The sequence below is a fragment of the Vitis riparia genome, chromosome 17 (genome assembly GCF_004353265.1).
Source record: "Vitis riparia cultivar Riparia Gloire de Montpellier isolate 1030 chromosome 17, EGFV_Vit.rip_1.0, whole genome shotgun sequence".
Taxonomy (NCBI): domain Eukaryota; kingdom Viridiplantae; phylum Streptophyta; class Magnoliopsida; order Vitales; family Vitaceae; genus Vitis; species Vitis riparia.
This window is the reverse complement of record NC_048447.1, coordinates 20,618,137-20,634,778: the sequence shown is the minus strand read 5'-3', so window position 1 is coordinate 20,634,778 and position 16,642 is coordinate 20,618,137. Positions and strand designations below refer to the sequence as shown.

The 16,642-nt window shown below is 36.6% G+C and overlaps 1 protein-coding gene across 1 annotated transcript; it reads right to left on the bottom strand.

Moving 5' to 3' along the window:
- Window positions 1-5,590: 5,590 nt before the first annotated feature.
- On the bottom strand, window positions 5,591-15,701 carry LOC117903946 (protein MEI2-like 4). Its single transcript, XM_034816460.1, is given in 16 exon segments — window positions 5,591-6,395; window positions 7,117-7,296; window positions 7,441-7,509; window positions 7,609-7,693; window positions 8,072-8,348; window positions 8,351-8,725; window positions 10,134-10,559; window positions 10,661-10,749; window positions 11,050-11,201; window positions 11,285-11,401; window positions 11,596-11,754; window positions 11,865-12,298; window positions 12,702-13,034; window positions 14,030-14,075; window positions 14,227-14,413; window positions 15,206-15,701. Coding segments are annotated over 15 exon segments (2,985 nt in total). The 5' UTR covers window positions 14,305-14,413; window positions 15,206-15,701; the 3' UTR covers window positions 5,591-6,230.
- Window positions 15,702-16,642: the final 941 nt, after the last annotated feature.

Here is a 16,642-nt window from a genome sequence, read left to right as displayed (position 1 = left end):
CCCTGTTTGTGACCTGCCTTTATGTGGATCTGAAAGATATCCTGCATCTACATATCCAAGCAATTGTTGCTTTGATTCCCTTGAGTAAAATAAACCCATATCAGTAGTTCCGCGAAGATAACGCAATATATGTTTGATACCATTCCAATGTCTTCGAGTTGGAGCGGAACTGTATCTTGCTAATAAATTGACAGAAAAAGCAATGTCTGGACGTGTACAATTGGCAAGATACATAAGTGCACCAATAGCACTAAGATACGGTACTTCAGGACCAAGTAACTCTTCATCCTTTTCGCAAGGACGAAATGGGTCCTTTTTCACATCAAGTGATCGGACAACCATTGGAGAACTTAAAGGATGCGCTTTATCCATATAAAAACGCTTCAAAACTTTCTTAATGTATGTTGATTGATGTACTAAAACTCCATTTGGGAAATGCTCGATCTGCAGGCCGAGACAAAATTTTGTTTTTCCAAGATCTTTCATCTCAAATTCTTTTTTCAAGTAATTTGTTGTTCTTGTGAGCTCTTCAGGAGTTCCAACAAGATTTAAGTCATCAACATACACTGCAATAATTGCAAATCCGGTTTCTGATTTCTTAATGAAGATGCATGGGCATATAGGGTTATTCACATACCCTTCTTTTAGCAAGTATTCACTAAGGCGATTGTACCACATGCGTCCAGATTGCTTTAATCCATACAAGGATCGTTGTAACTTGATTGAGTACATGCTACGAGGCTTTGTATTATTTGCATCAGGCAATTTAAATCCTTCGGGGATTTTCATGTATATATCATTATCCATGGATCCATATAAATATGCTGTAATAACATCCATGAGACGCATATCCAGTCCTTCTGAGACTGCCAAACTAATTAAGAAACGAAATGTGATTGCGTCCATGACAGGAGAATATGTTTCCTCGTAGTCAATACCAGGTCTCTACGAGAAACCTTGTGCTACTAATCGCGCTTTATATCTTATGATCTCATTATTCTCATTGCGCTTTCGTACAAATACCCATTTGTACCCAACAGGCTTTACATCTTCAGGTGTTTGGACTACAGGTCCAAAAACTTCTCGTTTTGTTAATGAGTTTAATTCTGCCTGTATAGCTTCTTTCCATTTTGACCAATCATTTCTATGTCGACATTCTTCCACATTTCGTGGTTCGGGATCTTCATCATTTATTATGATATCAGAGGCCACTTGGAAAGCAAAAATATTGTTAATAACAATATTATTTCGATCCCATTTTTCTCCCGTTTGTACATAACTTACTGAGATCTCACAATTTTCAGGTACCTGTGCCTCTTCAGGGGCTTCTTGTTCAATATGTGCCTCTTCGGGGGCTTCTTGTTCAATTTGTGCCTCTTCGGGGGCTTTCTGCATTATTTGTGCCTCTTTTAGGGCTATAGATTTATCAATTTTAAACTGATCAGTCATTTTGATGGTCTCTTCTAGAGTGCCAAGTTTTTCTTGGGTTCTCCTCTTCCGGGGAGTTACATCCTTTGAGCCGACAGGTCTACCACGCTTCAGGCGTATCTTAGATTCATTTGTTAATTGTCCTACAGGGACATCAATCCGTGCTGGAGTATTTGCAGCCGGGATATGTGACTTTGTCACTTTCTTGGTATCAATGAATGCATCTGGTAATTGATTTGCAAGATTTTGCAAATGAATGATCCTTTGAACTTCTAGTTCACATTGATTTGTACGAGGATCAAGATGGGTCATAGTAGATGCCTTCCAACTAATTTCTCGTCGTTCTTCAAGAATCGACTTTTCTCTCCCTAATGATGGGAAAACACTCTCATTAAAATGACAATCCGCAAAGCGGGCTGTAAAAACATTGCCTGTCAAAGGTTCAAGATATCTTATGATAGATGGAGAATCAAAACCTACATAAACCCCAAGTCTTCGTTGGGGACCCATTTTAGTGCGTTGTGTAGGTGCAATTGGTACATATACTGCACAACCAAAGATCGTAAGTGAGAGATATTTGGTTGTTTTCCAAGCACAAGTTGTGAAGGGAGTATTCATGGTAAGTTGTAGGTCGAATACGGACTAAAGCTGCAGCATGCATAATAGCATGTCCCCAGGCGGAAGTAGGTAATTTGGTTTTCATTAGTAATGGTCGAGCTATTAATTGGAGACATTTGATGAAGGATTCTGCTAAACCATTCTGGGTATGAGTATGAGCAACAGGATGCTCAATATTATCCCTACTGACATGCAATAGTCAATGAATGTTTGAGAAGTAAATTCGCCAGCATTATCAAGACCTATTGTCTTAATTGGATAATCTGGAAATTGTGCTCGTAATCTGATTATTTGTGCAAGGAGTCTAGCAAAGGCTACGTTACGTGTAGAAAGGAGACAAACATGTGACCACCTAGTAGAAGCATCTATTAAGATCATAAAATAACGGAATGGTCCACATGGTGGATGGATAGGCCCACATATGTCCCCATGTATTCTTTCTAAAAAGATTGGTGACTCAGATATGACTTTAGTAAAAGATGGTCTGATTATCAATTTACCTTGTGAGCAGGCAGCACATGAGTATTCATTGGGCGAAAGAATCTTCTGGTTCTTTAGTGGATGCCCATGTGAGTGTTCGATTATTCGACGCATCATTGAAGACCCTGGGTGACCTAGCCTGTCATGCCAAAGGACAAAAACTTTTGGGTCGTTGAACTTCTGGTTCACGACAACATATGATTCAATAGGCTTTATAGTTGTATGATACAACCCAGAGGAGAAAGCCGGGAGTTTTTCCATTATAAGCTTCTGGCCAGATATGATGGAAGTAATATAAAGATATTCTACATTATCTTCATTCATAGTTTCAATATGATATCCATTTCTGCGGATATCTTTAAAACTGAGCAAATTTCTTCTGGATTTGCTAGAATATAACGCATCATTTATATGGAATCTAGTTCCATTTGGCAACATTATGTTTGCTCTTCCAGAGCCTTCAACTAAGTTTGTAGTACCAGATATGGTACTTACATTAGCTTTTATTAATGTCAATTCGAGGAAATATCTTTTATCTCGAAGAATTGTGTGCGTGGTCGCACAGTCCGCGAGACATACATCATCCTCATTCATCTTGAGACCAAATAACACATGGATTTCAGATATAACAAAAAAAAACAGGGCATAATGTAAATAACAAAGTAAATCAGATGTAAATATAAGACATAATAATATATTATTTTATATATAAAGTAACATCAATCAATGTTAATTTTTTCATCATTTATCAAATGGTCTGTTTTTTCATTGGGACCTCCAAAGAAATCAATGTCATAGTAGGTTAGGTCCAATCCATCACCATCGGTAAAGTTCATCTCTATCTCTTTTCCTTTAACTTTTATTGATGCTTGATAGAGGTCGACCAAATGTTTGGGCGTACGACAGGTACGCGACCAATGCCCCTTCATACCACATCTATAACAATTATTCTCATGGTTCTTAGGAGGTTTATCTTGTATACGCTTCCCATTTTCTTGTATTGTCTCAGTATTGTTCCACTTCTGGTGGTGCAATGAGGCTTTCATTTTCTGAGAATTATTACTATAAGAACCATGGTATCGGGGATTTCTTCCACGACCACGACCACGTCCTCGTTCTCGTCCACGTCCACGAGTTTGGGACAATATTGCATTCACTTCAGGGAATGGTTCAGATCCAGTTGGACGAAACTGGTGATTTCTCATCAAAAGCTCATTATTTTGTTCAACAACAAGAAGACATGATATTAATTCAGAATATTTTGTAAATCTACGCTCTCGATATTGCTGCTGCAGGAGCACATTCGAGGCATGAAACGTAGTAAAAGTTTTCTCTAACATGTCTTCCTCTGTGATTTTTTTCTCCACACAGCTTTAATTGAGAGCTGATTTTGAAAAGTGCAGAGTTGTATTCACTAACAGTTTTAAAATCTTGCAACCTTAGGTGCATCCAATCATATCGAGCTTTTGGGAGAATCACAGTTTTCTGGTGGTCATATCTTTCTTTCAAATTACTCCATAGAGTAAATGGGTCCTTTACCGTAAGATACTCATTTTTTAAACCTTCATGGAGGTGATGGCGAAGGAAAATCAATGCTTTTGCGCGATCCTGCAGGGATGCTTGATTTCCTTGTTTGATCGTAGCTCCAAGGTTCATTGCATCAAGATGTAATTCAGCATCAAGGATCCAAGATAGATAGTTCTTTCCCGAAATGTCAAGTGCCACAAATTCGAGTTTTGTGATATTCGACATTGTCAAATAACTTCATATATAAGACAAAACAATATTATTAAAATCAGTTATAATAACTTGATAGCATTGGTATAACTTTGATTATAAACAAAATCAAATAATTTGTTTATAACTTTTAACAATATGTAACAAAACAAATCAACAATAATATAAATATGTAAAATTTTATTCTATATAAATAACTTCAAGTTTAAGATACGAGAATTACCTTCAGAGCAATTCGTGCTGATAACGTATTGTAAAACAAAGACAAATATAATGCAAATCAAAGTAGTAGAGATAAAATATATCTTACTTTGATATATAATATGGAAGAAGGAATCAAAGAAGAGAATTGAGAAAGTGAAAGAAAGAGAGAATGAGAGGAAGAGCTTTCTTTCTTTCTCGGGATGCTTTTACATGGAGGGGTAAGAAGCCTTTTATAGGCTTCATAATATGAACTCCATTTACTCATCTTTAAGATGAGTAATGGGAGTTCATAATGGCCATCAATGTGGTCATTCATTCTTTTCATTTACAACAAAATTAAATTTATAGTAACCATTAGTGTTAAAGCCCTCTCGGAGTATTTTAATTTTAGTTAAAATGCTTTTAATTTATTTTTTATAGCATTTTAATAATGGTTGAAATAGAAATTTCAACCGCTCTTCTCTAACACTATTACATGATGTACCCGAATTTCGATGGAGCACGGACACACATTATCCTTCTGTACTGAACAAATAAATTCTTATTTAATTAAAACTTTTACAACTATTATGATTATTTTTCATCTTCAATTAAAAAAAAAAAAGGTTATAAAGTTTTTTTTAATTATTAAATGCAATAGTTAAATTGTACTTTAATCAAAAAAAATATTAGCCTAGGTTTAGGCTCAATCCTTGTCCAAAATCATTTTGGAATGTGAGTTTAGCTAAGGAATTTGATATGCCACTCATCAAGAAAGGAAATACCCATATTTGTTAATCATAGCCCGGAAACCTTTGTCTTTTCTATTATTGCTATTATTATTTTTTTAAAATCATATTCCTAAATGATTTTGTAGTTTTTAGTTATAACGCTATGGAGACTGTAATGGGAGATGGAATAGACACAAGTTCAAACAATCACTACATTATTCATCCAGACCAAGTAGTGCAAACCTCCAAATCTGGAATTCTATGTGAGAAGAGATCAACAAGCTTAGCTAACTACTGAAGAAAAGATAAATTTTCAAAGCTTAAGAACTCATACCCCAGTTAGCAGTAGGGCTCTAAGAAATCAACCACCAGGCTAACCATAAGTTGTGCTATTCGAGATAGGCGAAGCCATGGAGGCAAATATAATAATAGTTATATAACAACACAATTAAGTAGCTTCAAAGATTCAAGAACTGGCAGGGAACTATGGTAATACCAACAAAAAAGGGTATTCATTTAACAGTAAGCAAGAGCACTTCCAAAATTTCCACAACCAGAACATTTGTCTGTGCTGTGTAATGTCTCCCTCTCCCCTCTTTCAAGTAATCACACCCCCTGCCCGGGCCAAAAACAGAAACCCCACCAAGGACTCGAAAACTTTCCCAGAAAAGAAGGAATTACAGAGAATTGTTGTGATTGGGAAAAAAAAAAAAAAATTGAAGGCCGAGAAGGCCCCCTGAATCTTACCTCCCTCAGAAACTCCTGTACATTGTATATTACTCACAACAACCCAAAATCCTGAGCCTCTGTTAAGCCAGTCACTGTACTCGTGATCAAACCCAATACAAATTTTTACATAACCGAAGAAAACTGTGAGGTAAACTCCCTTCGATTTTGGTGATGCATTCTGGTCACCAAAATTTTTAATGGGGCATCTCTATAGTGAAAACTATTCCGTCAGGCCACCCCAGAAATACAGAACTGGGATGGATATGATATGATTTTTGTAGTTGATATAGGGTCTTACAGTTAGTGCTCTGGAAAGCAGTTTGCTTAATCTGAGTCCTTGGCAGAACCCAACAAAGTGACTGCTCCATTGGAAGATTCCTCTCCATTTGCAGAAGTTGTTGGGCTCCCTTGATGCTGACTCTCCTCACCCCCACTAGTTCGAGCTTTGCCTGGTCTTGATCGTATATTGCTACCCATGGGGAATGGCTCCTAGCCACACAAGAAAAAGAGGTCAGTTCTGTTTTGTACGATTTTCAGAAAAATTACCAAAAAAGGGAAAAGCATGATCTAGGAGAGTCTTTGGCCTATAAGTTATTAGAACTCAATTGAAACCAAGAAAAATACAAAGTCAATAGCCGGAAAAATATTCCAATTGACACATCCCAGAATTTACCGGCTTTAACTTTTTACAATCTTGACTCTGCATTTTACCACACATTTCTCCTATTTAAATGATGCAATGACAAAAAAAACTGTCAAGGACAGAATCACAACCAATATAACATTGGCAGGAATGGATATACTCATTAAAAGCAGTCTTAGTCCATTAATTTGGACCCAGTGCCCTTTTTTAGTGGTTACAAACAGATTCAATTAGTGGGCATTAAACTTCAATGATAAAGATGGCACACTCAAGGGGAAACTGAGCCCAGGTCAGTGAGATGATCTCCAATGGAAACCATACCAGCTGAGTGATAGGCATTTGCACATTGTGAATTATAGTAAAAAAATTTAGTCTAACTTAACATCACTGTGCATAATAATATAATATTTTATAAACCTTCCTCAGCAGGGACGATATCAAGGAAAGGAATACAAGTAATCATACATTAATAGTCATTACCAATTAGTATAAAGAATATTCTTAAACAGGTTTACATCCGGGATCCAACAACAAAATAGAGAACATACTTTATGTCAGATGTCCTACCTGATCACCTGCATTTGGACCATCAGTATGAAATAGAATAGGGCGGCAACGTTTATCCTCATTCATCAAGCTTGAGTTTTGGAAATGAGCAATAAGAGCAGTTTTTCCTTGAATTCGAGCATATGCAAGAGATGCCACCTTCTCACTGTTGAACTTCTCCCACTTTTTACCATTGAATGCCTGTGAAATATATGATACATTCTGATTAGCAGTTCTCAGTCCATATCAGTTGCAGACCTTATGAAATTCTGTAGACAAGAAGCTTTCCTTTGAAAGCCGAAAAAAGTATTAAGTATAATTATATTACAATGCATGGATTCTAACCTGATGGAATGGAACAATATGAAGAGGATCAATCATGTTGACAAAAGCATAGCCCACATTGCATTTGTTCTGCAAAACGGAATTTGCAAAAAGGCGAATCAGATATGTGCATATGTCATATGTGATTTTCTTCCCCAAAGAAATTCAATCCATGCAAGATTTACTTACTTTGAAGTCAATTGGCAAATAAATAAAATCATAAGTTCCTCGATGATGTTCATCAATTGCAGCAAGAAGCATTTTTGAAGTATACCTACAATTACCATTATATCAAATCAAAAGGCAGAAATAACAGAGGATGCAACAGGAATCTGAGCAATTATGGTGTGTAAAACCACAAATAGAAATGAATGGGGAAATGGTTATTAACATGAGATGGTATGCAATAAATACTTTGGTTTGGAATGCTAAACTGGAACAAATTGGACAACCAAGAGCACAGAGCATCATACAACCAAACAGCTTGATAAAAATGATCTAAATCATCCTGTCAGGCTGATGTTTGTGCTTAGACACTCAAAAAGCTGACTCCATAATTAAATAGTGAAGTTTCAGGGAAGGAGGGGTAACAAAATCACATTGTAGCAACAAACAGAAAAGGTAAAAACAGCAAGGACAATTATTCACATACTTGTTGGGAATGTTCTTTATCATCAGTGTCGTTCGGCAGTCTTCCCCACGTAATATACGATCAATGTCAAGCTCATACTGTTTCTTATCAGTATGGTTGGAATTGGCTTCAGTTCTACGGTGTGAGAGGTTTCTCACACGCTCCATAGGCAAATCAAAAGAAGAGGAAATTGAAAGCATTGGATTCCTTCCAGGGAATACATGGCAAATCTGCTGAGGAGAGCGCAGCCCGACATTTGCAGATATGTCCATGCAATTTCCACCAACATGGGAAAGATGTGAGAAGCCATTTCCAAGGGATGCAATGGAGAACTTCCTGGAAAACCCACACTCCCAAGAGAACCCAAGTGAAAACCAGAAGTTTCAGGAGATTCTCCACTGTAGGCATGCCGTCTATCCCAAAGGGAGGGATTAACAGCTGGTGCTGATCCAACATGATGGTGGTGCACAGGTGAAACAATGTTCAGCATATGAGGTGGAGGTCTAGGAAATCCGGGTACTTGTGTGGGCCGTTGAGCATGAACACCATTACTAAATGATGGAGAATTTGGCCAGATCATGGGACTCGAAGAATGATGCTGATACGAGCTGGAGTTTCCCCATGCACGATGAAGTCCATGAACAGGGCAACTCCCATTTCCAGATGAGCCAAAAGCTACAGGATTTTTTCAGTTCCATAATTGCAGAAAAATAAATAAATAAATAAAATTTAAACCAAGTCAATCTACTGAGATCCTAAAAGAACAAGACTTTTTCACTCAAAAGGAGATTTTCAGCGCTATGAAAAACAGTGTGGCTCAGTTCAAACGACATGAGCAAGATTCCCCAAATATCCCAGATCCATGTCCAAAAGGTGTGTGATATACTTTGTGTTGGCCATCAACATACCAAAAGATAATGTAAATGGGAGAGGAACAAAACTCTACCAGGAAAGGAATGGACCTATCCACTAAAAGTACAAGTTTCCAGTTATGTCAACAAAAAATGCAAATAAGAATAAGCCAAAAGTTGAGGCAGGTTAAAAGTTTCATACATGTCAATAGGAACTGAAATGCACAGCACCATCTAATCTGGAGTACTATAGATAGGGCTAGGCTTAGAGGGTGTTTAATAAAACTTAATTCTTAAGTCATTGAATTGATTTAACATACTTAATATGCTTAATAACTTAAACTTAAGTCATTAAGTCATATTAAGTCAATAAGTTGATTTATCAAACACCATGTTACATATATTCAAATTTAAATTGGACTGTTGATGTATCAAAACACATGATTTCTCCACCCTATTAGTAAAAGATTTACCAATTGTCATGAAAATTTTCTCCATTGCTTCATTTAGTGTTTTCAAACATATTTCCATTGGATCACTAGACTATTAGAGCATGATGGCTTACACTTTAAGAGTACACATAAGTTGTTCTAATTGATACTAGTATTTGGGAGTTGATGTTAGGTTCCATCCTGCTAACTAAAAGAATGCAAAAACAGCTAATTCAAAATCCAAAAAAAGCATTTAAACATATTCGCTAATCATTTTAGGAAAGAGAATAAAAAGAAGACAAATTTTTCCAATGTCTACATTTAATGTACAAGAACAAAATGCAATTGAAACTTAGAGATCTGTACCACAGACAGCAAAATAGCGGCTGTTTTTCTTGATGACCCAGCTTCAAACCACATAACAATCAGAGAAAGATAATTAAGACCAATTTTATGATTCCTGTTTAGTCCATAAACCTTAATCTGAATGGTTCACCATGTATATTCAAACGTCAAAATTTGTAGTTCAGACCTTCAGATAGGAATAAATGATTGAAATATTTGTGAAGCCTAATGAGTATTTATACTTTCTTATAATAGTAGGGACTAAATGCATAATACTGTAATTAAACAGCCCATGATCAACATTGACCTGAACCTTAAATACTCACTTCAAAATATGTTCAGCTACCTAATGACATATCCTAATGGCAATCAATCAGTTCTCACTTCTAAAAGAAATGGAAGGAAAGCAAAAGGAGTTGAACAGGATAACTGCACAAAATGATCCACTACACTTACCCCCTCCATTAAGTTCAATCGGGTGCCCATTTGAACCCACTCTGTGGATGTGCCTGTTGTCAATTCCCTCTGTTATTCTCGGACCAACATGACCAGTCATGTCCCCAATTGTGCTAGAAGAGTTGTATCTAATAGCATTGGCTAAATTATCATGATACTCAGGGAGGGAATGAGGATGGTAATTAGGAAAACTTTGGTTGCCAAACTTCATCTGATCCAATGTGTTGCTGGTTTCACCAAGACCAAATTCATTGCTGATGGATACCACTCTCATCGGTACCGACAAGGTGTTTGGAACACTAGAACTCCCATGGGAAGTGGCATTTTCAACAAATGAACCAATAGGCATTCGAACTGCAGAATGCAAGTCCTGGATAGATACATTATCCATGCAGCTAGATGTCTTTATTCCAGGAGAAACCGCTGCTGCAAAAGTTTTCATGTAAGGATAGGAAAAGCATTTTGTACTACTGAGATGACAACATGCTAATTTAATATGCAGAAATTTTTGTCAGGCAGAAACATACCCATGCAACCAGATGATAAGTTGTCATCAGGGCTTTGACACAAAATGGATTCATCTTGCTCCAGTTCAGAAGAGCACAGTTGCATCAAACTATCAAAAAAAAATCTACATAAGATTACTAGTAACAAGGGAGAAAGATCAAACATGATATGTTGACATTCAGACAGTGGAGCAAGGTGAATCATAAACACAGTGCCACTCATGAACCATGGTGGTCAAAAATTGAAAGCAATAACTCCATTCATTTTGGCTTAGATTATATTGCCACAATTAAGAAAAAGCACCCCAGAGAAAAGGAAAAGGAATAGGTTTCTGATCTCAGTCAGAAGTTAATGTCCATCTTAATCAGGTCAGTAACAACTAGAAGGAAATGAATGTGCATGGACATACCACCGTCTTGAACCCCCTGGACGGCTTGGTTCAAGCTTGATCCGTTTCCCAGCAATATCACTCCTGTTCAATGCACAAAGAGCAGCTTCTGCAGCTCTAACATCAAAAAATTCAATGAATTTGTGATGCCGCTTGTGTGGAGTTTCCCGGATCTGTAAGCCATCAATAAGAGTTATGTAATTTGTAATGTTTCACACATCTGTTCAGTAAGTACAGAGTACAATAAACAGCTTACTTCCTTAATTTCTCCATAAATGCCAAAAATTTGACGAAGATCATCATTGGAAACAGATGAATCAAGGTTAAATACCACAAGGGTACCCTGGTTGATATCTTTCTCCGAAGGATTGTCCTAACATAACACCGAGTTAAAAAGAACATCAAACAACAAAGCATCACCTTGACATGCAGAACCATTTCAATAAACACAAACCCAAATAGCATCCAAAGCATTGTCAATGATAATGCTAACACAAAACAATGAATATGATAACTGTAAAACAATATCATGTGCGCAGCAAGATTTTTTGAACATGCTCAACATACCTTTGGAATTGAATAATGAATATCAAGTTTCCTCCGTCTCAGTGGCTTATTCTGAAGGGCTCTCATTGCATTTCTGGCTGCCCTTATATCATAATAAGAAATCATAACAAACCCGCGATGCTTGCAAGCTGTGTAAAGTGTTCGGATGTCTCCATATTGCTGAAAGAATGGAACATATGTGTTAATTGAACTTCCAAGAAGCTTTGATGACCAGCTTGCAGAGACTCCCAAGTCAAACACTTCAAGGGATAAAGAAATAATATACGTACCTCAAAAAGATCCCTTAATTCTGAATCTTCAACATTGCTGTTGATATTTCGCACAAAAAGTGTTCTGGAAGGGTGTTCACCATAAGGGTGTTCACTTGCAAGTGAGCCATTAGAACCTCCTTGACTGTTGGGAATTCCCCCATTCAAATCAGAATGTCTTTGGCTGATACACAAATGATCATCCCCTTCTAGTTCCATGCCTCCACCACTGCTAAACAGATCAAAATCTTCAAAATCATCACCATTATTTGCATGAGCATTATACCCCATGTCATCAACCACTCCCGAAAATAGCTCATCTTCATCAGGAAGGAGATTTCCAAGGGTTTGAACCTCAATTTCTTCAAGGGATTTAAAGAGCTTCTCTTCCTCAGAGTGAGGAGCAACAGTGCCAGCAGACTGATGAGATAGAACATCACTGGTCGATACTCTCACTGTGCAGGAAATGCCGAAGGTTAGAGGGGAAAATAAAACTTGTGCAGAATCCAATAAAAAATAAAAAATAAAATTATGCAAATGCTTCAGTAACTAGCAAAAACAACAACAACAACAATAATAATAAAGTGAAAAATAGCAGAAAAAAATGTGAAACATGCAGGTAAAACAAGTTAAAGAAAATTGTGGACCGAGTTAATAAACAAGTATCATTTTTCTGCCAAATTGAAAAACCAACTTTTATAGGTGTGCTTAGCATGATCTATGACAAATTAATGCAACCATCAATCCAGTTATAGTGTGGCACAGTAATTTAAGCATTCATCAGTCTAGCAAAACAGATGGCAAAGATACATACATGCAAATATGGATGAGCATCTTGATTAAGAAATGAAAACTTACACTTCCTATTAAATATTTCAGACAATGAGCTTGAAAAGAGACTGCTCTCATATAGGGCTCCATTGATACTAGTCTTTTTTACTTCCACGTAAGAGGAAGCAGGCTGCACGTACCATGTTTTTGAATTGTGATCCACAGTTCTCCATGGAGTCCTAGACAAATTAGCAGTTCCCTCTTCTCTGTTTACCTGCAGTTTTTCTTTCTGGTCTCTAGCCAGATAGGACTCTGGTCCTTCCGAGTACTCCACTGACTTTGATCCAACTGGTAAAAGTTTTTCCAAGGGCGATGAAGTAACCGACTTGCTGCCAGGTATTCGTGCTACTCCATCTCCTTCTGCTGAAGGACAACATTTACACATCAATAAGATAAAAGATTCACCCCTCATTTACATCTTGCAATCAATTTATCAACTCTGTACAACATTACAAATGGTGCAATAAAAAAAGTAGACAAGGAGATCATGATGCTCAAGATGCGCAAAAAAGCACTAAGCATGTTTTAGTTTACTTGAATTTGAATCTAAAGACAAATAAATATTAATCAAGAAGCACTCCAGTAAAAAAACAACCATCAGCTAGAGAACTGCAAGTTACACAAAGGAAATATAAAACATAATAAACCCTTAGTGCCACCATATAACAATAACGATATCATGCAAAATGACATGCAAGGGGTAATATAAGTATGTTAAGAAAATTAACGACAATAAAAAAGACAATTTTTACCAGGGAATAAAGATATTATTTCAAGAGAACTACCTATTCACTCGTTTCTCTAGATAAAAGGAACTTTAATTTCTAGTTGGCCGGTTGTTGAATATGCCATATTAACTAAATCAAGATCTTGCGGGTGCTAAAAACAAATGGTTTGGCTGTGCTGGATTCTGTACAAATGTTTTCAACCGGTAGCTCATTTGTGATGATAATTCATGGTAAATATCAACTGGTAAACCCTTGCTAATAACTAAGGTGCCCCTGCCATTCTGGTGATGAGACCTCAGGGACATTGGCAGATCATTCATATCTGTAATACTTCTAGAAATTACAACCACATTTGGTACAATATTTTCAAAGAAATATATTACTAAAGAGTCGTAAACCATCAATGAGGAAGCAATTTGTGTGGAAGATTTGTCTAAACAAGATCATTTAGCAGAAAGCATCAGTTCAGATTAGGCACAAATTGAATATTGACTTAGTAGACTAAATTAAACATATTCCAATGCTTTACTAGCTGGGATTTTAGGAGATTTGGACATCCTGGCACACCTTTTTATTAAATAAATGAAAAAAATAAAACCCTCGATGTATAAAAATAAAGATGCTCACCATGGTGATCAGACATGATTTTGGGCTTCCAAAATCCAACTTGTCTCTGTCCAATGGAGGGGCACAGCAAATCAAAAAATATGATCAATATTTAGAAAAAACAAAAAAAAAGACATGAAAACTTGATATCATACAGTGCCTTTCCAAACCATAAACAAATGATTGAAAAAATTTGAAGGCATGTGGAGGAAAAACACCTCAGCAGGAAAACAGATGTCGTCAAACAAGGGGGACGATGCAGATACACCCCTCGGGTCCATGACTTCAAATGGCATTGTGCAACTGGAAAACCCAAATGTCTAAACCGCTAGAAAGAAAGAAAAAAAAAACACTCGGGAGTTTTTCACTGTTGGATCCGTCTAAGCTTCATAGATGACAAACCTTCTGCAGTGAAATCCAAAACCAAACAAAAGAAATTAAAATCAAATGCATTGTAGGAATGTCAGAGTCAGACGATCAAAAACACTAATTAATGTCGAGGAAGGATCACAAAATCAGAACACCGCAACAGAAAATGTAGGTGGTTTTCGAGATGCATTTGCAACTGAAAGAGGAAAAAAATACAGTAAGATCCTGAATCTGAACGGGCATAACCTGTGCAAGACCTAAGAGGGTTGAGATTAAAAAAAAGGGAATTTTTTTTCCCTTGCCATTTAAAAGACACTGAAATAAAATAGTAGAGTGAAAATGAAAACCAGTGGCTTACCTACCAACGACCAAACAATCAAGGTGCCGTTTGGCAGATGAGTAAAGAAAATGAATTTTGAATAATTGTGTTTTCCATTACACACAACCTGAGAAAACAAAGAGCACCACCTAACTCAGCCAAACACAACAATTTAGCCCGGCTGGAGCAAGCTTCTCACTGTTTCAGTTTTAATCGGCAACCAAACAGATAAAGACGCTAAGAAAACCAAAGAATGGACTGAAACCGGATCAAAAATGAAAAAAAAAAACGCATTCCTGGAACTCAATTCGGAACTGGAAAGCTCCAGAAGGCTTATTCCAGATCGATTGAAGAGGATCAACAGAGAGAACAAGTACAAACATCTAAATCGAAAAACCGACAAAGATCGGCGCGAAACAGAAGCACAAAAAAAAAGGCACAATTCAACAATCCGATCTTCTCCAACGCCACAAAATTGAACGAAACACCATCAAGAACTAAAATCACACCTTTTGAAGGATCATAAACCTACAGCGAACCTCGCTCATTCCAAAAGCTGGGCAATTTTACAATGATTGGGGAGGATAAGGAGAAGGAGGAGGAGGCATTTAAGAAGAAGAGAAAAGAGAATGAATTAGGAGAGAAGGCATGGGGGAAGAGAAAGGGATCTCAGAATATGTGCCTTGTAGCCAGCTGCCTACCAAGCTTCGATACCCTCTCTCCCCTTTTCCCTGCATTGCAAGCTATGAAACTTTCAGAAATGGAGAGAGAGAGAGAATATTTTCCTTTTGTTAGCTTTTTTTTTTATTTATCAAAAGAGAAAAAGACAAAGAGCGATAGGTGCTGGTGGTGGTCGTGTCGGAAGTGGGTGGCTCTCCCGGCCGGCGATCATGGCATGTGACGGAGGAGCGAGATTCCGGCGAGATGCCGCTGGGGTGTCGCTCGCTCCTCTGAGAGAAAAAGAGAGAAAGGGACAGAGAAGATGGAGAGAGAAAGGTAAGTTCGGTTGGAGGCTTTGAAAAGAGAGAGATATGGAAGAAATAGGCGGGGTTTCTGGATTAACGGTTGCGATTTACCATCATTCTATCAAATTGTTTTTATCAAATATTCGATGTTATCGTAATTATTAATTATATATAAAACAAAATTTTTACTAAATATATATTATTTATAAAAAAAATCATTCTAATACGAAATTATATTAAAATCTCCTTAAAATTTTCATAAAAGTCTTCTTTTTTTTTTCTCTCCATGGAATGATTCTTTGTCGAGGATAAAGTGTTTAAAACACTTTATACCTCACTTTATTCATATTTAATAAATAAAAAAACACAAGAAAACTCGTATAATTTTTTAAGGTAAATTATAAGAATGATACTTTTAAGATTAAGAACTTATTTCTCAAATTTGTTTTTAAATAATTTATTTTGTTTTAACTCTGTAGAAAGTGTTTTTATTCTAAAAAAATATGAAAAACCATTTTATAATATTGAAAATCACTTTTTTAGAGTGGTATGAAGAATCATTTAACAAATAATTCTCATCTTACTATATGGATGTTTTTTTATCAAAATTTGAGAGAGAAAAGAAAAAATGAATGAAAGAGGAGGTGGGGTGTTGCGAAAAAATGGGTGGATTTGGTATAATAGCTAAGAAAGGCATTAGGTGCGTGAAAGAAATTGGTGATGGCGTAGAAGATGAGAGCAAGGGCTTAGGGGGGGCTGCGGAGGGAGGGAGTGTGTCTCGAGATGGGTGTCGTGTACGAAAGGTGTATGGATTTGTGAACAATCCATTCGTCCTCACTCCTCTCCTATTTATTACAGTATTAATTATTTTTATGGATAAGATTTTGTTTAAAAAGTTAAATCTAAAAGATAGCTTTTTTTTTTTTTTTTTTTACCTATATTTGGTAAACATACTCATATGCCTATGATATAAATATTTTT